General features: G+C 57.0%; 1 protein-coding gene across 1 annotated transcript in view; it reads left to right on the top strand.

Moving 5' to 3' along the window:
- Positions 1-2,177: 2,177 nt before the first annotated feature.
- The window catches only part of ITPKB (inositol-trisphosphate 3-kinase B), an 88,919-nt gene continuing 69,609 nt past the window's right edge, over positions 2,178-21,487 (top strand). The window contains exons 1-2 of the mRNA XM_049635120.1: positions 2,178-2,476; positions 3,772-5,862. Coding sequence (XP_049491077.1) covers positions 3,964-5,862 — 1,899 coding nt within the window. The 5' untranslated portion in view covers positions 2,178-2,476; positions 3,772-3,963. The remainder of the gene's footprint in view (positions 2,477-3,771; positions 5,863-21,487) is intronic.

Genomic DNA, 21,487 nt, shown 5'->3' with positions numbered 1-21,487 from the left:
CTGTGAGAGGGGGTAATAAGAGTATCTATCTCATCGGGTTGCTATGAAGATTAAAATGGATAAATATTTAGCATGTACTCAGAACAGTGCCTGGCTAATATGAAGTGCTGTATAATTTTGATCCCCTCTGTTCATTTAGAATCGTAGAAGACAACTGGATTGTGTTCCAGTTAGAATTTTAGACTGGTGGGATTATCATCCAACCCCACCTCCAGCCCACGGCAGAAATGTTTTCTTTCCTTTTTTTTTTTTTTTTTAATTTTTATTTATTTTTGAGAGAGACAGAGACAGAATGCGAGTGGGTTAGGGGCAGAGAGAGAGGGAGACACAGAAGCAGAAGCAGGCTCCAGGCTCTGAGCTAGCAGTACAGAGCCCGACGCGGGGCTCGAACTCATGGACCGTGAGATCATGACCTGAGCCGAAGTCGGACGCTCAACCGACTGAGCCACCCAGGAGCCCCAGAAATTTTTTCTTAATGCCCACCCCTGACCAGCTGCTGGCTGCCTTCTGAGCAAAAATTCTTCAGCCTAACTGTCCATTGCAGAAGCCGGAATGCCTCCGTTCTGGGAAAGGCCGGTGATGTCTATTCATGAGGTGACAGTGAGATTTCCCAGGGACTAGCGAGCGAAATTTCCACCTTCACCGTATGCATTGCTGTGCCTTCCAGTTGCTTTCGCCGTGACATCTGCCATGGGTCTTTGCATCTCCTAGAAGAGCCAGAAAGTCCACAGAATGGGTGGCCTGGGAACGGGCAATTCCCCTTTTTCGCCACTAGGGAACCGAATTAGGGTCAAGGATAGGCCTTAGTGACTGCCCAGATCCCGACTCAACACCTGAATAAAGTCTGGGCCCTTTTTATTTAGCCCCATTGTGGGTGGGAGACTGACTAGGCTCAATCCTTTCATGGCATATTTGGAAGAAAAAAAAAATTAGAAAGGACCCAAAGTGTCTGATTCCCAGAAATTCTTAGCTAAAGGATCTCTTGGTTTCAGATTTAACGTGAGCGTCTTCCTGGCGGAGCCAACAGACTGCTCTGTTCACTTGAACAGTATTGTTCCATAAACAAGCAAGAGATGTATTTGCGACAAACAGAGTCAAAATTTCCATCAAAATGGTAGCTAATAGGAATAGAAGGACTGATTCAGGCTTTCAATTTTTAAATCTCCCCAGCCTGGCAGCTGTGTTTTCATTCTTTCTACTAAATGCTGTCGTTTAGGATTTAGGGAATTATGGAAAAAAAAAAAAAACAACACCAAAACACCAAAAAACCAAAATCTCTTGCAGCACCAGAACTCAAATGGGGTAGGATTCTCTACCCGGGGGTGGGGGTGGGGGTGGGGGTTGGGGGGTGGGGGTGGGTATTGACTGTTGCATCCACACCTTTTTTTTTTTTTTTTTGCTGATGGTGGGGGGAAAGGGATCCTGAAAATGATCCAGCTAGGAGAGCCCGAGCAAGGGGGGGGGGGGGTCTCAGGTTTCTTCCTTTCAGGACTATCCTTTTTCTTAAAATAACTTTGAGAATGAAGTGCAAAACTATGCCCATGTCACATCTACTGTGACAGATAAGTGTGCAGGGTCCAGGCATGTTTATACAGCCAGCAAGCGCTCTGCAAAACCATGAACAGCTCACAGCCCAACAATCTTCCAAAACACGATGCGATGCATTTAAAAGATCTGCAGCTTTGCAAGGAGGCGCCCACAAAGTACCTTCTTTGAATTTGCATATTTGTGTAGAGAACACACACCGTTGATAGAGGATCTAACTAGTTTTAAGTGCTCAAAAGGTCCCCCTGAGTTGCTTTGCTTAAATGCACACTCAAAACTTTATTAAAAACATTTTTCAAAAATAAGCAAGGCATCAGTAAGGCTCGGTGGAGGGGTGGAAAATGGATCGTATATCTTTAACCCGCAGAAGTTAAAAGGCTTTTATTTTTTTTTTGTTGTCAGCTAACAATGGAAACTTTTTTTTTTTTTAAGTGTTTCCCTCCCTCGGTCTTGCCAAGCAATAGAAAAAAAAAAAAAAAAAAGAAGAAAAGAAAAACTTGTTCCGCTGAGTTCAACCCCAGACGGGCTCACAACTTCCTTCCTGCTTTCCTCCCCCAAGCCCCCGCCTTTCTCCCTCCCCCCCCTCCCTCCTCCTCCCTGCCTCCTCCCCCCCCCCCCCCCCATTTTTTTTTTTTTTTTTTTAAATCGCACATTGAACAAACACTGAAGTAGCCTAGCAAACACTGACAGGGCTAGTATCTGCACGGCCGAGAAGGGCGTGCGGGGCCGGCCCGGCGGATCCTCCGCGCCATCGCCGGCCCCTGCCCAGGAGCTCTCTCTCCCCGCGCTCGGGCTCCCGGTGTTTGTCTTCCGTAGCCAGCCGCGGACGTCGATCCTCAGCTTTTTCACTTTTCGAGCCATCTTGTTCCTACGAGGTCTGCGTCCCTGGGCCATACCGCCCGCACGGGCCCGGGCAGCTGAGGAATCGCAGGTAAGTTTGGCGGCTTTTTCCCCGGCTCTCGCCTCCGAGCCCTCTCTCCCCTCCCCTGCCCCGGAGCGAGCGAGCCCGGGCGTTCTGGAAGAAGAGCGCAGAGATGGGCTGCGGGGGGCGCGGACTGGGAGGGCGGCGGGGGCAGGGGCAGGGGCGCGGGCAGGGGAGGCGGGACGGGGTCGGGCCGTGTCTCGCGCTCGCCTTCCGGGCCGCTGGCCCCTCGCCGCCCTCCCCGCGCGCTCGGGGCGTCCTCTGCACTGGGCGGCCGGGCCGCTGGGCCGGCGCCGGGCGCGGCTGCCCAGGATGCGGACGAGCCCGGCCCTCGGCCGCGCGGCGCGGCGTGGGGAGCGGAGCCGGGGCTCCCTCCGGGCTGCAGGCGCGCGGGCCCCGGGGTTCCTCCGAGTGGGCGCGGGTCCCGGAGCCGCAGAGGTAGCCGCGTCCTGCGGCACAGGGCGTGCGGAGGGCTGCACACACACACACACACACACACACACACACACACACACACACCCCTCCGCAGGGGGCCACGACAGGGGGCGGCGAGTAGTGGTTCCGGTACAGGGGACCGGCAGCGCCTCGGCCCCGGGCGCGCGCAGGCGCGCCCACACTCACAAAACACACTTGTTTGGGGGACCGGCGACAAGGCCGGTGCTGGAAAATGCCTCGGCTGCGGCCCCGCCGCGCGCCCGGGCCTTCGTAGGCCGAGGGATCCGGCCCCAAGCCCGGGGTCCGGGAGGCGAGCGGCCGGCGCGCGGGAGTTCCCCCCACCCCCACCCCGAGCCCCGAGCAGGTAGCGGCTGGGGAGGCAGGTTCCCTCCCGAGCGGGTCCCCGAGGCCAGAGAGGGTGGAGCGGCGGAGGCTGCAGCCCAGGGGCGGGCTTCCCTTCCACCCGACCTGAGCCGCGTTTGCTGGGGGCGAGGAGCCCCGCGGACGCGGACGGGGCGTCCGCACCCTCGGGGAGATCCGAGCCAGCCGCGCCCCGCTCGCTGCTCACTTGGGGACCCAGTGGCCGCCGGTCCGCGTGGCTCCGGGGAGGAATCTTAGAAGGTGGAATTTGTAGCGACCCCCGAGCGCGTCGCAGCAAGGGGTGGGGGGAGGGGTGGAAGCGCCCTCGGGAGACCCACGCCCGCGGCCGGGCTCTAGTCCGCGCCGCGCCGCGCACTCCCGGGAGCTGACACGTCCGGTGGCACCCCATCCCCGACAGACTGGGCTTCCGCGGTGGCGATCGCGAACCCCCTCCCCCTCCCCCGGCCCCTGCCCTCCGGGGTCTGACTCTCTTCCTTGTGTCTCCACAGCGGCGCGGTCGTGTATGGAGCTCTGGGCGGGGGCTGAGCCCTCGGTGTTGCCCCCCGCCCGCAGCCCGGGCCATGCCCCCGCCTGCGCGCGCCGAGCCGCGGCCGCCGGGCCTGCGGGGCTGAGCCGGGGGCCGCGCGAGGAGGAGGCGCCGGCGGCGGAGCCCGGGCCGGAGCCGCGGCGGCCCCAGTACTATGGCTGTGTACTGCTATGCACTCAACAGCCTGGTGATCATGAATAGCGCCGACCAGGTGAAGAGCGGCGGCCCCGGGCCCAGCAGCAGCGAGACGCCCCCGCCGCCGGGCAGGGCGGCGCTGAGCCCCGGCAGCGTCTTCAGCCCCGGGAGAGGCGCCTCCTTCCTCTTCCCCCCAGCCGAGCCGCTGTCGCCCGAGGAGCCCGGGAGCCCCGGGGGCTGGCGGGGCGGCCGGCGCAGGCTGAGCGGCGGCGGTGGCGGCGGCGTGGGCAGCCCGAGTTGGGCGGGCCGCCCCAGAGGGGACGGGCGGCAGGTGGTGAGCGCCGGCTCCCTCTCCCCTCCCGGGCCGGAGGAGGCCAAGAGGAAGCCGCGAATCCTGCAGCGCGAGTTGCAGAACGTGCAGGTGAACCAGAAAGTGGGCCTGTTCGAGGCGCACATCCAGGCGCAGAGCTCCGCCGGTCAAGCGCCCCGCAGCCCGCGTTTGGGCAGGGCTCGCTCGCCCTCGCCGTGCCCCTTCCGCAGCAGCAGCCAGCCCCCGGGAAGGGTGCCGGCTCAGAGCGAGGAACGGAGGACAAAGTCGTTGGGGGAGCAATGTCCAGAGACGGCGGAGGCCGGCTCCGGCCGGAGAGGAAGGGCGCCGGGCCAGTGCCTCTCCGAGGGCGAGGAGTGGGTGGCGCCCTTCCCCGGCCCGGCCGTCCCCCCAGGATCAGGGGCTCGGGGCCCAGCGGCTTCTGCGGTGGAGAAGGGGATCCCTGCCAGACCCCACTGTGGCTCACCCAGAGCTATGCAAACTGACCAGAGGGTCTCTCCGCCTTTGGGAGCGCGCAGCGGCCAAGTTCCCCCGGCGGGGCTGATCCGCGTGAACGTGGTGACGTCCACAGAAGTGGCAGCGAGAACCACATCCAGTGGGCCCCACCAGCCACACGACCCTGGCCTCACTGAGCCGGCTGAGAGGCCCCGCGAGCTTGGGGGTGTGCGCCCCCGGGGGTCTCTGGCGCAATGTCTCGGGCCGCCTCTGAGCGGAGAGAAGAGCCCAGCCCCAGAGAGGGGTGGGCCCTGCAGCCGAGAGCCCCCTGGGAAGGTGGAGGACGGAGATCCGCCCGGTGGCGGCGTGCGGGGCTCCGGGGCGCCTGAACCCCGAAGGCCGGAGGACAGGACTGTGAACGCGCAAAGCTCGCAGCTTTCTGAATCCCCGAGCCGGGTCAAGCCATCTCCAGACCTGGGTTCAGTAGGCCCTGCTGCGACCCAGGGTGGGGCCCCGGTGGTCGGGGAGCCTCGGCGGCGCTCCAGCGGAGTGGATGAAGGGTCTCTGACGCCCGGCCTGCTTGGGGGCAGTTGCTCAGCCCAGCCAGCGACCCGGGAGTTGGAGGCAGAAATTCCCTCTGGCGCGATGCTGGAGCCTTTGCCCTGCTGGACAGCCGCGAAAGATCTGAAGAAACCTCAGTGCCTTCCTGGAGACAGGGTGGGTGTGCAGCCTGGGAGCTCCAGGGCTTGGCTGGGCCCCATGGAGGAAGCCCGGGCCTGGACGTGTGGCACAGGAGTACAGCCACAGGGGACTTGGGGAAGCCAGCCGCCTGACGGAGACGCCCACCCCAGCCCAGAGCTGCTGTCCCCGGATCCGAAGGACAAGCCCTCCCCGAGAGAGGCCCGCAGCCCCAGCAATATACCTGCCGTCATCATTACCGACATGGGTGCCCAGGAGGACCAGACCGTGGAGGAGGTGCAGGGAAGTCCCCGGGGCACCTTGCCCCTGAGGAAACTGTCCTCTTCGTCTGCCTCCTCCACTGGCTTCTCCTCTTCCTATGAGGACTCGGAGGAGGACATCTCCAGTGACCCTGAGCGCTGCCTGGACCCCAACTCCGCCTTCCTGCATACCCTGGACCAGCAGAAGCCCAGAGTGGTAAGTCTTGTTCAGAGATTTTCCTTTAACTAGTTTTTACCCCCCTGTTTTTCTTCCTTTCTACTGAGTCTCTTGGAGACTCTTGATCCATGCCCTGGGGCAGTCGCAACTTACAGTCCTCTGCAGGTGCATTTGCTGGGGGGTGGGGGTGGGGGAGTGCTAGGCACTGACTGTGCACTTTGCAGCTTGGACAGTGAATCGAGTCACTTCGATCGCTATTTCCACGTACATGTTAAAAAACAATTTTTTAACGTGCCTCTCTGGTAGGTCACCATTCACTTCTTGGGGAGATAATATTCATGAGTATTATTACCAAAAACTTCCTGATTAATCCCCAAAGATCATAAACAGAGCTGCTGACTAGCTTTTTCGTCTGATGAGGTGAAACACTTAATTCTGAGATACCTTTAGGCGGAGGGAGACTGAGCAGGTCATGGAATTAACCCAGCTTCTAGGGACAGGCCAAGGCAAATGAGCGATGGGATTCTCTGCTGGGGCCCCGAAAGCTGTGGGTGTGCTTGTGACCGGTCTGTTGGGTGCAGAACGACCTAGCCTCAGGTAGTAAAGTCAGGACACTGCAGTGTTTGTGGGACCAGTGTAACTGAGATACAGGTTTGGTGTGTGAATTAAAAACAAAACCATGCTTTGAGCTAAGCAGACAGTTTTTAAAATACCAGAATGTTATGTTCGGTTGAACTGCCCGAGACAGGCACTGGGTGTTACCTCTGGGGTTGATAACTCCTAATAGATGTGCCTGGTGGCTGGTGTAGGTGCATTTCAGATCCGTTTTCAACTGTGTTTCATCATACTGACATCCTGTTCTGGCTGTGGCGGTGGACAGACGGGAGTTTTATTTCTATAACATAGTGAATCTCAGGCCTAGGCTGTTTTCACTCTTAGGATCAGAGCATCTCACGGAAGACGTTAAGAGTCGACGCTAGCACTTCTGAAAAGGTCTGGACTTTCTCTTAGCTTTTCCAGAGTATGGGGAATTTCCTAGGTCTTGTGCAACCCCGGGGTGGGGGGGGGGGGAAGGAAGTCTGCATTTTCTTGTAGCAGGTAGCTTTCCGATTTCATTTTAAATAGCATGGACCGTTCATTGTACCGCAGTTCACTTCGGCCACGGCTACCGAGAACCGTGGATTTGCACCTCGCCTCCTTCTCTAAGGCATTTTGGACCTTAACGCACGTTCCTCTGTGACTCCCGCTGGAGAAATCACAGTTGTGGGCATTTCTTTTCTTGAAGCTCCACTTTCTGCTGATGAGGCGGGGGCAAATGTCTGTGCAAAGTCTGGCCCTGATCAGCCTGGCGTTTTGTGGCGGGACGGGGCTGCGGGCACGGGGCACAGCCATACCATCTTGGAGGAGGCATGGTGTGCCTGGAAGGAGCGAGACAGGCGGGTGAAGGGACTGCCTCTCACTGCGGGCGCAGTTCGCATTTCTCTGCCTTCCTGCCCACAGTCGCAGGCCTGGTGGAGGAGAGACGGTCCTCGGTTCTTTTGCCATTTGCTTTTCAAACCGCCCCCCCCCCCCCCGCTGCCCTCCCCGCACGGCCAGAGCTGCTTCGACTTCTTCTGCAGCCTTGCATTCGGCCTCTCTCGTGATGGATTAGCGGCTCCTGTTGGCTAGTTCTCAAAACAGCCTCCGTGTCCCAGTGTCTGCGGAGCACTCTCGTCCGGGAAGCGAGTTAAAGGCGAGATGAGGCACGACAGGTGCTGACTCTTTTTGTTCATTTGCCAACCGAGGGAGCGGACGTTTGAGTGGCGTTGCGTGAGCTCACAGGTCCAGAGGCGGGAGTGAGGCCTGCGGGTGGGTTAGGGTTGGGTGGGCCGGCCTGCCTCCTACCTCTGCAAGGTTTTCGGACACCCACGGAGCGGAGCCAGGGAAAAATCCCCTGCCGGCTTCACTCTGAGTCACGTGGGGCCGACGGGGCGTGCGTGGGGGAGGGGGCAGGGCGGGTAACCAACTGGAAATTATGGGATCCTAGGGACTTTTCAGCTTCTGGTTGAGTGCTTGTGCGCTAAGCCAAGTTTTCTTTCTCTTGTACAGACTTTTGGTGGAGCCTCATCTGGGGCCCCAAAACACCTTCTTGGGTCAAACATCACTTGATTATCCGAGATGGATATTTTGTCCACAGGAGGCCAGACGGCTTGATGGGCTGGGCCTTCTGGCGGGGCCCTCAGGGCTTTGCGGGGAAACCTGGGTGTCGCCGTCTTCTGAGGGGCCACGGACCGGGGTCCTCTCTCCCCTCCCGGCTCCGCTGCTCCTGTCTGTAGGGCTGCCCTGCCCCACCGGTGCACACACCCTCGCACGTTCACACTCACCCCTGCTCACACCCACGCATGCTCACCCTTGCCCTCTCATGTTCACCCTCACACACACCCTCACACCTGCTTGCTCACACCCACCCATACACACAGGCTTGAAATTGCACATTCAGCTGGCCCTCGGACCCACACTGAGAATGTTTTATGCTGCTCTGCCTCTCCCCGGAGTGAAGCCTTTTCAGCCTCGTGCAGCAGGTGCCTTACTTGTGCAGAGGAGTGGGTTTGTGACGCTGTGCGGGCGGTGGCGGGGCGGGGGGGGGGGGATGCTGAAGCTGGTGGCTTTGTTAGCTCCCGCCGCGTCTCCCGCCACCCTGGGGCCAGTGCACGAAATCCACGAGCCCTCCCTGTGGTTCAAAACAAAGCGAAGAGCAGGTTGTTTGGAAGCGTGCTCTGAAAGTTGCGTGGCCATTCAGATGACGCACGATGGCAGGGGCCTTTTTACTGGAAGGGAATGTGGGCAGCAGGCCGGTCTCTCCTTTGCTTCCGGGAGTGGGAGCTGCGCAGACATCCTCAGAAACGTGCAGAGTGCCTCAGGCCTTTCCTGCAGCGTGGGCTTTGCTTCTGATGAACCTGACAGGTGCCTGCCCCTGCCCTGGAAGGTTCCAAGGTTTTGCACCTGCCTGTCTGTTCGTGAAAGATCAGAGGCTTGAAATGTGCTCAGAAGTGACAGCATCGCCTGCCTCGTGTTCCGAGGGCTTGCATTCAGGCCCATCCCCACTACTGTTCTCTGCCATCTGAAGGGAAGCGAATTGCACCAGCGAGGATGGTGTCCTTGCTCTTGTCCTGTGAGACGACTACAAATTAATCAGCAGTTCCTTACTTTCCTCTGTCTTTCCATTAAAAGTATCTGGGCCATTGAAACGCCAGGCTTAAAGGGTATGTTAAAATATGCATGCAGCTTGGGGCGCCTGGGTGGCTCAGGCGGTTGAGCATCCAACTTCGGCTCAGGTCATGATCTTGCGGTTTGTGGGTTCGCTCCCCGCGTCGGGCTCTGTGCTGACAGCTCGGGGCCTGGAGCCTGCTTCGGATTCTGTGTCTCCCTCTCTCTCTGCTCCTCCCCGGCTCACACTCTGTCTCTCTCTCAAAAATCAGTAAAGATTTTTTAAAAATTAAAAAAAAAACATGCACGCGGCTGACTTTAAAAAGTGGATTTTATTGATTTATTCCAAAATTGTATTATCAGTGACGTGTGCCTGAAACAAAACAAAACACTGGCTACGGACCCGGGGAATACATAAAGAAGTATCTTCTAAAATCCTTCCAAAATCCTTGCCTTCTTTGTGCTTACTGTTTTTTAAGGGCCACTGGAAATTTCTTTTTTAATATTGAGTAGTTCTGTGTTTTTGTTTTTGTCTTTTAGTGAAAAACTAACTCTGACGTGCGGTAAAAATTCAAACCGTTTAAAATGGTTTTATGTGGTTTTGAAAAATGTAAAACCTTTATTTTGGGTAAACCAAGTTAAAATTTAGAAACGTTTCCAGGGGTACTTAGAAAAAAATCAATCTAATGGTGAGTACTCTTAGAGAGAAAATTCTTTTCTGGATGAGAATACTGAAGTCTCAGATCTGTGGGGTTCGGGGTCCAGGCTGCACGTGCTATTTTCTGGAGATGGGGCCCCCCCTTTTTTCTCTCGGGGAAGATCTTTCTGGTGAGGCCTCAGCCCCCCGAGTCATTTATGTAAGGCTCAGGTGTTAGCCTGATCTGTTTAGGGATGAGGAAACCGAGACTCAGAGAGAGAAGGAGGCCCAAGGTCCACCTCCCTGACTCAGTTTCCTCCTTTTGAAATGTACGTATTGTGTGAAGATGCTCTCGTGGAGATACTCAATCTCCGTCTAGGGCTGTCTCTGTGACGATATAATTCTAGACTTTTGCATCAAACCTGGCGTAGGCGAAGAATGTGTCAGTGTGTCTGGAAGCGTGGCCCTCGGATGCCGAGGCCCAAACCGGGCATGTTTAATTTCGTGCTTTTGCTGAAGACCCATCGGTTGATCCGCCTCTCTTCCTCTCTTTACCGGAAGACTGGTTCTTTGTAATATCGCATTGAAAAAGCGTCACACGTCGTCAGTACCATACCCAAGATTCTCGTTAATAATCAGATTGCTATTTAGAGGCAGTTCTGATCGGAGGCCAGAACGTGAACCTGAGAAGTCAAAGAGACATTCTGTTATCTGAGGGCTTTGACTCCCGCAGATATTTAAGTTTGGAAACAGACTTGGACTGCACAGAGCCAGAACATCCCTTCCGACGATCGTGTTACCAGAGGCGACGAGGTATCGAGAAAAAGCGAGCCGAACGGTGAGGCGTTGCAGAAACGCAGCTCAAGCTGTACCTGGCCTTCAGGTTTGACAAGAAAAACGTATTGCACTAGTCAGTTGCTGCTTTTAGAGAAAGGCCTTTCCGGTGTCCCGTGAATCATTTCCAGAACTTTTGTTCTTTACGCGCTGCCGTCACTTTTCTGATTTTTGTTGGCACACGCCTGCCAAGTGTAGTTACAGATTCGATGGAGTTCTGTGCAAGCTCCTAGGAGGATTGGTAACATTGCCGAGGCTTATTCTATTCTGCCGGGTTGCGACTTAACTTACCCGAAGGCAGGATGTGAAAGTACTTAATGGGAAGAATTTTCTATCTTGGTAGAAAAGACTTTGAGGTCCTCCGCCGGTGACTCGAGATTAATTCGGGACGTCCTGCGGGGTGTCGTCGTCGCACCTCCAGCATGGAAAGTGCTACGGGTTTTGAGGGCCAACGAAGTTCTGCGCTCCAGGCCCTCACATCCATGATTTGCAGTGATATTTTTTTTCTCCTGACCAGGTAGAATTGACAATGGAAAAGATGGCTTTTTCACGAATCCGGGAGCACACTGTTTAGGAAATCAAACCAAATGCAAATGTGGACTCTTTCATAATATGAAAAGCCATTTAGAGGGCCAACTGCCATTTTTGTAAAGTATATTTATTTTGAGAGTGAGCGAGAGAGAGAGAGAGAGAGAGAGAGAGTGTGTGCGATGGGGGGAGGGGCAGACGGGGAGAGAGAATCCCAAGCAGGCTTCGCACTGTCAGCACAGAGCCCCATGCGGGGCTCGAACTCACGAACCGTGAGATCATGACCTGAGCCGAAATCAAGAGTCGGACGCTTCACTGACTGAGCCGCCCAGGCACCTGCCCGACTGCCATTTTAGCATGTGGACGTTTGGGATTTTGTATGTCCGATTCTCCCGAGACCGTGCGGCCTTCCTGTGACGGCCGGCATGCTGTGAGCTTGGTGACTCGAGGTCATTGGTGCTATAGGCGGTCTCAACACCTGGAGCAGGAGCACCCAGCATTGTGGCACTCCCTCCGACCGGCGGGTCCAGCGCACCTGGCCGTGGAGGCCACCGTGGAGGTCTGGAGGAACCCGCTGTCCTGGTCCCGTGACCCTGCAGTCACAGTCAGCTTGCGGGGGTTCTGCCACCAGCCTGAGTCTCACTGCGGTCCTGCCAGACATCTGGTGGTTCATTTTTCCAGGAGGGAGCTATTATTTTAAAGACGGTGCGGGTCTCCGTGGCTGGAAGGCACCCTAAATGTGTTTGATCTCACGAGGATGTTGAGCCTCTGTTCTTGATATTAACAAAATAGCAACCACACTGGGGCGCCTGGGTGGCTCCATCGGTTAAGCGTCCGACTCTTGATTTTGGCTCAGGTCATGCTCTCACGGCTCATGAGTTCGAGCCCCGCATCGGGCTCTGTGCGGACAGCTCAGAGCCTGGAGCCTGCTTCGGATTCTGTGTCTCCGGCTCTCTCTGCCCCTCCCCTGCTCGCGCTCTGTCTCTCTCTCAAAATTAAATAAACATTAAAAAAAAATAAGAAGAAGAACCTTACTATAGCATATGTAGTTAGCATAATATAAATCCTAGAGCTCGATTCCTCCAATACCCACATTTTACTGGTGAGAACAGCAAAGCCGAAGAATATTCAGTACAGTGGCCAGACCCACCTTTACATTCTTCTTTTTGCTTTAAAAACGTGGCTAGTGGATAAGCTCCTTACTCCCCCTGGGAGATCCTCCTTGGCTTTAAATATAGTGCATGTTTTCAAAACCTTTGTGAAACCGTTGGGGGAATGAATGAATGAATGAATGAATGACAGTATCTCTGCTGCGTTATCTGCGCATGAAGGAAATATAGAATCTTCTAGAAGATGGAGAACGACGAAAGGGGAAAAAGAACAATGAAGACCAGCTCACTCCTTCTTCTGTGACCTTACGGCCACACGGTTCAGGGTGCCCGACCGGGGTGTAGGCGACTTGGTGAGATCCCAGTGTGCCCCTGGCCCTGCGGAACATGGCGAGAGCAGGGGTGACCCCCTGGGCTGCTGCGAGCTGAGTGAAGGTGGGTTTGTGAGAGTGCCAAGCGCCGCGCCTGGCTTGCAGGAGAGGCTCCAGTGGGTGTCAGTCGAGGTGGGGTCGGGAGACATTCTGAGCATCGGGGCCGCATCTGGAAAATTCCTTGGGCCCCTTGCAAGAAATGCCCTGTGGCAATCCTGGGATGGCGTTTCCTCGTGGTGAATCTCCCTCCGCCACAAGGGCTGGGATGAAATGAATTTCTCAGAGACCACAGTTCGCAGGCCGTCGTGGAAACACAGGCGTTTCGTGCTGCGGTGGTCGCGGGACGTCGAGAGCAAGGCCGGCCGGCCCTTCTGTCGCCGTTTTCCTAGAGTGGTTTCCTTTTGTGTGGTCTCGGGGATGGGATTCCGTTGGGACGGGGCGTCCAGGAGACCCTCGGGGCAGAGTGCATACGGGGCGACCACGCTGGTGTGCTGGCGGGACCTTGCAGGCCTTCTCTGGTGAGGAGTGGCTTGGGCTAAGTCAACACACCGGCTTTGACTAACTGGTCCGGCATGTTTCTCAACAACTGCGTTAAGAATTCCCTGTTAGAAATCAGATCTTTCCCCTCCGTTGAGCTTTACTTGGGCATTTTATTGACTTGTTATCACTTAATGGAAACCCATTCAATGGAAGGTAACTTTGCTGCAGTCAATACTCCCGCCCCGCCCCCCCCCCCCCCCCCCCCGGAATTTTTACTTCTCTTTTGCACCAAACCGGCTCAGTTATACAAGTTAACCAAAAAGCAGGAGCTTCATACAGCCGGTAAGCGAGCAGACTGTCTCTGCCGTTCATATTCACGTATAATGTAATTGGGGGGATACGTTTTTACTCCCCACCTTGGAATAAGCAGGAAAAATTCTCACTCCACCTTGAGGCGGGGCATGGGCGTGACTTTTCATCTAAAGAAGATCCTCCCTCATGAAGTTCACGGTTCATCCTGTGAATCGAGCATTTTGTACTTTTGTGGTAACGATTCGATTCGGGTTTGCCTAACTCAGAAGGTGCTGATGCCGGCCGAGGTTCCCCCCGCCGCCCGCCCAGTGGGCTCTCCCCAAAGGAACCTTTCTTGGCCCCGGTCACAAAGCGACCCTGAGGGCATCCGAGGGCAGGAATGAGGGACTTTGGCCTTGGGCTTTTGGGGCACTGAGAGCACAGACACCCGGCTCAAGGGGCCTCTGCGTCCCGCCGCCCCCCCCCCCCACCATGTAATCAGAATGAATAAACTGGACTGTTTTGCAAGAAGAAGCTGTAATAGGTTGTATATTACCAGGCTTGACTCCGCGGGACGGAGGGATTTGGGGACGGGCCATCCACCAGCTCAGTCCGCAATCTCTCTTGGTATGCTGCAAGCTGGCGGGGCCTGGGTGGTTACAGGGGAGGTCACTGCGCCCCCAGGCCGTTTCCAGCACGTGTTTTTCCAATTTCCCTGACATTCTTTCCAGGCTCAGCTCAATTTGTTTTCCTCTTCTCTATGGCAATTGATGACTGGGTCATAAAGTGTATGATTCTGCATAATCTCCTGCGAGGGCTGCTTCCAGAGTTAATATAGGAGCTGGTGTGTGTCTAGTCCCCCGCGGTGCAGGGGTGCGTACTGGTTTTTACAAGTGAGGGACCTGAAGGGTAGATGCGATACATAATACAGTTCGCTTCTCCACTCCGGGGAGCTCGTACCGGCTGGGGTGTCGAGGGGAACTTGGGAGTGTATCACTTCTGTCATCCTTATCTAACCTGAATCTGGCAGCAGGAAACCGAAAAGGCCTGTGTATGACAATGACATAAGCAGTTGAATCTTTTAACAATGTCAAGTGGAAAATCCAGCCGCAGCCAGTAGCGTAAGAAATGGCTGGGACGTTTTGTAGGGGCGGCAAATTCCAGGTTGCTGAGTGTTCAAGCTGGGAGGTTGGGAGACACTGTCTGGGTCTGAGAAAGTGCTGAAAAATCCTTACAGATGCAGAATCGGCTAATGGGGGGGGGCATTTCACACGCCTTGTAGTGGATATTTGAGTCTAAATGAGGTTCTTGGAAACCTCTTCCCCCTGCCCTGTCGCCAGGCCATCATCACTGTGGCTCCAGCATTAAGGACTCATTACCATGGAGCATCTTGCTATTTTCAAGTCATTTAGGAGTCCCCTGGGGACTCTGCTGGGCGTACTCCCAGAGTGCAGTGTGCTGGAAAGGCCAGTGCCTCTCGGATCCGCACCTGGCATCTTTGGGCCGTGGGATCCTCATCTGTGAAATGGGTATATTGATAAAGCCTTTCTACTTCGTGTGGTCTTTGTGAGTCTCTAGTGAGATCGCGTCTGTAGAGTCCTTTTGAGAGAGTGTGAGTCTTTCCTGCCTAAACTAGTTTTTTTTTTTAATTTTTTTTTTTTTAACATTTATTTATTATTGAGAGACAGAGAGACACAGAGCGTGAGCAGGGGAGGGGTAGAGAGAGGTAGAATCTGAAGCGGGCTCCAGGCTCTGAGCAATCAGCACAGAGCCCGACGTGGGGTTCGAACTCACAAACTGCGAGATCATGCCCTGAGCCGAAGTCTGTCACCCAACCAACTGAGCCACCCAGGCGCCCCACTAGTTTTTTTTTTTTTTAATGTTTATTTATCTTTGAGAGAGAGAGAGAGAGATCACCAGCACAAAAGCAGGGGAGGGGCAGAGAGAGAGAGGGAGACAGAGAATCCCAAGGTCCGCTGACAGCAGAGAGTCCGATGTGGGGCTCGAACCCACAAATTGCGAAATCATAACCTGAGCCGGAGTCAGACGCTTAACCCACTGAGCCACCCGGGCACCTGCCTAAACTAGTCTTATTTATGAGCACCGTGACACTGCTTTGAAAGCTTTCCCAAAAGAAGACGGACAAAGACAGTCGCTGTGCTCGTGCAAGGTGGTCCCATGCCTGTGTTGCTGGAAGAGAATGGGCCGAGGACAGTGTCAAAAGCAGCCGTCACACGCACAGCAGAGCAGCTCCTGCTGGGGACATTGCCGCGCGGGCAGGGAGCGGCGGTGAGTAGGCGATTCTGGGGTCCGCATCCTGCTGTCAGTACAGCCGCCCCCTGCCTGAGCCACCCCCTCGGCCCGTGTGGACCGTGGACGAAGCTTCCTGCACTGTGCTTTGCTGCCTCTGTGCATAGGTCAGGAAGCAGATGTGATGGACATTCGGGCAGCTGCGAAGGGCGAGGAGGGGGCCACGAGGCAGGGGTCCGGTGTTCCTGGAACAGGCCTGTGGGCTCGTGAATAATTGAGAAGGAGACCGTGCTCCGTCTAGGGTTTGAGGATATCTAACGGGAGCATTGATTTTTCCAATACCACGTCGTGATTTTCTCTCCTGGGTCCCGCACTGTGCAAGAGGAGAATCCAGCAAGGTCTTGAATGTTTAGAGCGGACGTTACATGCAGCAGCTATCAACTGGGCACTTCCTAAGCGTGTCTGGGCCCTGGGCTGGACCCGGAAACCTCGGCACAGAGCTGGACCTCGCATCTGGTGGCCGCCCACGGTGACGGGCGGACGTTGCGGCCCAGTGGCTGCCCAGACAGCTGGCGTGTACCTGCCGGCCGTGTCTGCAGATACCTGTGCGGAAGACAAAGTCTTAACTGATGCCCGTCCTTGGACATCTGCCCTCTGAAGGCAGAGCCGGTGCCAACAGACATACTTGAGATTTGCGAAACTCAAGAACAGGTTGTGTGGCCGTGAGGACAGGCATGCTCCTTAGACGGGAGCTAATAAGTAGCGAGTTGGCGGGCGAAACACTGGCAGCCCCAGTGCGTGTTGTAGAACAACAAACAGGGTGACGCGGGACTGAATTTGGGCACTGGCCCCTGGGAAGGGAGTCTGGGTGAGGCCTTGAGGTTGCTACTTCTGCTAGAGGTGGCCAAGCCAGAGGGACTGTTCTGGATCCGAAGGCTCCAGGAGGTTGGAAAGAAAGGGGGCAGCACAGCTCGTCCCCTGCCCCCCCTCCCCTCGCCTTAACGCCACGCACCGGACTCCATGCAGATTGACGGTGAGCCCGACACGGGGCTCGAACTCACAGACCGCGAGATCATGAGTCGAAGTCGAAGACCGCGAGATCATGAATCGCGAGATCATAAAGCTCAACCGGCTGAGCCACCCAGGCGCCCCTCCTTTTCCTTTCTGCCCCTCCGTTTCAACATCTGTCAAACGGGACTGATAACTCCGCCTTCAGGTCGTGGGCCTTACGTGAGGCCTGGTACATTTTGCGGTGCCTCGTACCGGGTCTGGAGCGGCTCGTGCTCTCGAAATGCACAGCAGACAGTAACCACGTGCCTTGGACGCGGCCGTGGGGTCCCTGGTCATCGTTGTCTGCTTGGGTGAGAAGCGGGTTCCCGAGGGACCCTTTTTCCCCTGGAAGGAGGCACAGGGGCTTTGGAGGAGGGGCTGTGCTGCTCCCGGGGAGCACGGAAGTAAGACGGGCACAGGAGAGTGGGGGGCTCAGGCCTTCGGGCCCGAATTCGCCCCCACATTCTGTCCCGGAGTCTGTCCCTTGCGGGGACTTCACTCCTCTGTGCCTCGGTTTCCTCGTCTCGCCCTCCTGGGCCGTTGGGGAGACGAAGTGGGCCGTGCAGCCCAGGACGGGCGTGGGGAGAGGTCCCCATGCCAAGTGCAGCTCGTGGCCCAGGATGACAAACCAGGGAGGACTGACTTTCTCCAAGAGGTTTCTCTGTTGCAGGAGAGGGCCTCACTCTGGTACCAGGGCACAGCCCTGAAGTGTCGAAAACAATGCGCTGTATTCAGCTGCCGGCCAGGGGGTGTCTGGTTACTCACCCGAGACCAGTCCCTCCTGATAATGTTTTGGAGGTGGAAACCGGCCCGGGTCATCCAGGCAGAGGGGTGGAAGGCCCCATCCCTTCTCGCCCCTCCCCCCCACTGCCCTGCTTGCTCAACGCGGCTCACGGGAGACAGGAGGGGTACATGCGTGTATCTAAGAAACCCCACTACTTTGTCCAGCTGGGGATCATCTGGGACCAGGGACGCCTCGGATGTGTGACTTCATTGGCCTTCCCTGGGCCCTAGCTGCTGGCGGGCTGGGCGCATGCTTACTAAAGCAGGCTCTTTCTCCGCTTCAAGAGATGCTTGCTTTCACTGCAGGCCCCACGGAGGCCTTGGGGACCAGGCTGGGGGGTCTCCGCGGGCCGCTTCGCACGCGCCCCCCCCGCCCCCCGGCTCCTCCTCCGACGCGAGCAGAGGGGAGCCTTCCCAGCACCTCCTGGTCGCATGGCTGCTCTTTGCCATTGTCCAGACCTGGCTGCTGGACTGTTCCTCAGGGCCGGGGTGGTAGCCGGGGGTGTGAAGGGAAGACCCATTCAGGTGGATGGTGAGCGTCGGAGCCCCAGCAAGGCCCGTGGGACCCTGTGCAGACGCCGGCGGGAGCTGGAGCTGTGGGGTGACTGGTCCCCACCAGGGCTGACGTCGACATAGCCCCGGGCGCCCGCCTGCCGAATCCCGGCGTCTGCATCACCACCCCTTTAACACGGGTGTGGAAACCCTTCTTTCCTCCTGGCTGTAAAGTGGGGCGGGCGGCCTGCTGCCTTAACCCTCGGGCTCCCCACCTTTCCTGCCTGCGGCTGGTCCACATGAGCCCACGTGTGTCCCAGGACGGCGGCGAGACCTCTGGGCAGAGTGTCCAGGCCCTGAACGGTCGGCTCCTTCGTCTGACGTTTGTGGGCCGTGCCCCTTTCCGGAGAGACGTGTCCCCGGCCCGGCCTGGGGGTACGTCTTCCCCGAGCCCCAGACTCCTGCCCTTTGCAGGGACCCAGAGGCTGGCGTCTGGGAGGAACGAAACCACTAAAAGAGCTTGTTAGTCTGTGGCAGCCTTGACCTCAGGGGCGGTGTGAGAGGCCGAGCTGGACAGAGGCTGCCTTATTTTGCCCCAGTCTGGAAATACACACAGCGCCGTAATTAATTTCGAGCCCAGGCCAAAGCCATAGGAGCAGCGTCTGGGACACTGTTTGCCTTGCGGCATCACACTATACATTCAAAAATCATCCTGCTCCCTGGGGAGAGCCGCTCGCGCCTCACTGAAGGCTGCCGGTCCGCACGGAGAAGCTGAACACCGTCCTGCAGGTCCCGAGGCTCTCCGTGGCGTCCCTTCTGGCCTGGCCTGGGTTTCCCATTTTCAGCCACGGGCCTCAGATACCACATCCCCAGGAGAGTCTCACCCAGGAGCTGCAGCGGCCGGGAGCCCTGGGGCCTACGGGAAGGGTCCTGAGCGTCCCAGATGGCGCATCACTGGGGACTGTCAGCCTGGCCCCCCACTGTACTTTGGGGACATGTGACACCGCCTTTGGAAAGAAGATTTCAAGAACTTCAGAAAACAGTTCACCATGCGGGGCCCCGGGTGGCTCAGTCGGCCTGCGCGTCTCGAGTCTTGGTTTCAACTCGGGTCAGGATCTCACGGTTCGTGAGTTCGAGCCCCGCGTCGGGTCTGCGCTGACAGCACAGAGCCTGCTTGGGATTCTCTCTCTCTCTCTCTCTGTCTCTCTGCTTCTCCCCCGATCGCGTGCACGCCTTCTCTCTCAAAATAAGTTTAAAAAAAATGATAAACTTAAAAAAAAAAAAAAAAAAAAAAAAAAAGGAAACAGTTCACTGTGACCGCACGACCCGGTATTCTAGAAGAGAACGTGAGTCCTGAATAGAGGTTTCGAACACGCAGGGGCACGGAGGATAGGATGGAGAGGACCTGGCTCATCAGTGCTTCTTCTGACATTCCCCGGGGGTTACGTTACTAAAAATTCAACACGAGTTAACCATGGGGTGCAGCAATATCAATAAACAATAAACAGCAGTAATGAAACGAGAGCAGCTACGATTTCTGGCGTGTCTGTTGTGTGCCAGGCGCGTTCCCTGAACGACTTCGTTTTAACTTTTGCGAGGTGTGTGTTTTCCTTCTTCCACAGCCAACGGACTGAGGATCTGATGGACGAGGTTGTCGTCCAGCCGCACAGCCCGTAAACGGCCGTCCGTAGTATGTCACCTGGGAGGAAGGTGGTCCTCTGTGCGCAGGGAGCGCTCGCTTCAGTTCTGGGCCCTGGGCTTCAGGGGGTTGGGGGCTGGCTGTACTGAGGACAGTGAGAAAGGGGTTTGCTGGCGAAGGGGTCTGAGCAGAACCCGTGGAGACAGATGGTCGAGGGCATCCGGGTCGCCGTGCCTTGGACATACTCTATCATCTGGGGGTCGGGGTGGGGGGTCGGAGAGTCGCCTATCATCTACTTGCCCTGGAGTCACGCTTCAGTCTGGTTCGAGATCAATTTTCGACTCTCCGAGGTGCACCCGGGAGAGGATTCTTTCCCCTGGAAATGAATGGGCCTTTGTACGAACGCACAGACTCAGTCGGTGCAGGCGCAGCAAAAAGGGAGCTGCCGGCGCGGCGTCGAAGCTCCCAGGCCCGGTGAGGAGGGAAGCAGAGAAGTCAGAGCCCCTCGCCGCCGCCCACGGGGCCGGGCAGTGAGCCCCGGACTGTGAGGACGGGGAACGCATGCCCGACGGGCCTGCTCCCCAGGGACCCAGCCCGCCGCCTCCTGCAGGGACACCTTCACACGTTTGGAGCTCACGTCCACGCGTGTCCCGGGGCTCGCTGGCTGTCGGGCACGGCACCCAGACGTTGCGGATCCTGTCCAGTGACACGGGTGGAAACCTGTCGTGCGTTTGTGTGTTCAGACGTACGGGGTGGGCCGAAGCCGGAATCGAACGCATCGTATCGCACTGCCTCCTGCAGACTTGGGTTGAGTTAGGAGACCGCGCACGGTCAAGGGAGAGGGTTCGATCCACCCGAGGACGAGGGCCTCCTCGGCCTGGCCTCGCCTCCATCTGAGATGCGATTGCACTGTCCCTCGAGGAAGGGGACATCCGCGTGGGCAGCGTTAGGCCGTGACGAAGGAAGCTGCCGTGAACACTCAAGTACAGGTTTTTTCTGTGTGCCCGGGAGCTTTCCCTTGTCTGTGAGAAGCGCCCCGGGCCCGTGCCGGGTCCTAGGGGAGTCCCACACTCGTGTCGGTTTTTGAGAAGTTGCCACGCTGTCTTCCAGAGTGACCGCACCAGCGGTGTGTGAGTGATCCGGTTTTTCCGCATCCTTGCCAGCCTGTGGTGTGGATACTGTTTTTTATGTTAGCCACTCTCTAGCTGTGCGGGGCTGGCTCACTGCGGTTCGAATCTCTTTTTCCCGAATGGCTCACGGCGTTCAACATCTTTTCATGTGCTTCTTGGCCATCGGTATATCCTTTTTGGTGAAGTGATCTGGCTTAAAAATTTTTTGTAATGTTTATTTTTTGAGAGACAGAGAGAGAGAGAGAGAGAGAGAGAGAGAGAGAGATGGAGCACGGGCAGGGAGGAGAAGAGAGAGAGGGGACACAGACTCCGAAGCAGGCTCCAGGCTCTGAGCTGTCAGCACAGAGCCCGACACGGGGCTTGAACTCACAGACGGTGAGATCATGACCTGAGCCGAAGTCGGACGCTTAACCCACTGAGACACCCAGGCGCCCCCGATCTGGTTTTAAAAAAACATTCCCCAGGGGTGCTGGAAGATGCGGGCAGGGTGTCAAAAGCCTTGTGCATTGGTCCCCCCACCCGCCGTGTGTCCCATCGCGGGGCTGTGCCTCTCTGCGCTCCAGGGAGGGTACTTGGTCACCCCTGAGGTCCCGTCCCGCTCCTACCTTCTCTGTCTCCCAAATAGAGTGGTGACCGTGACCCAGAGCAGCCTCCCCGCTGACGTGGCCCCCACCCACACCATCACCCACCCATCTGTGGCCACGGGATTCCATCAAGGCTGACTCACGCAGTGGGGGGGCGGGGGGGCTGTAGTTAAGGCAAGTTGTCTATTGATTGTTGGGCCCGGAAATAAGGAGAAAACCAAAGGCACGAGCCCGTAGTGTCTCCTTGGCCCCTCAGTGGGCCTCCCTCCAGGCCTCCCTGAGGACCCCGGCTAAGGAGCA

The sequence above is a fragment of the Panthera uncia genome, chromosome F1, assembly GCF_023721935.1.
Source record: "Panthera uncia isolate 11264 chromosome F1, Puncia_PCG_1.0, whole genome shotgun sequence".
In the NCBI taxonomy this organism is placed as follows: Eukaryota; Metazoa; Chordata; class Mammalia; order Carnivora; family Felidae; genus Panthera; species Panthera uncia.
This window is presented reverse-complemented; position numbering and strand designations above follow the sequence as displayed.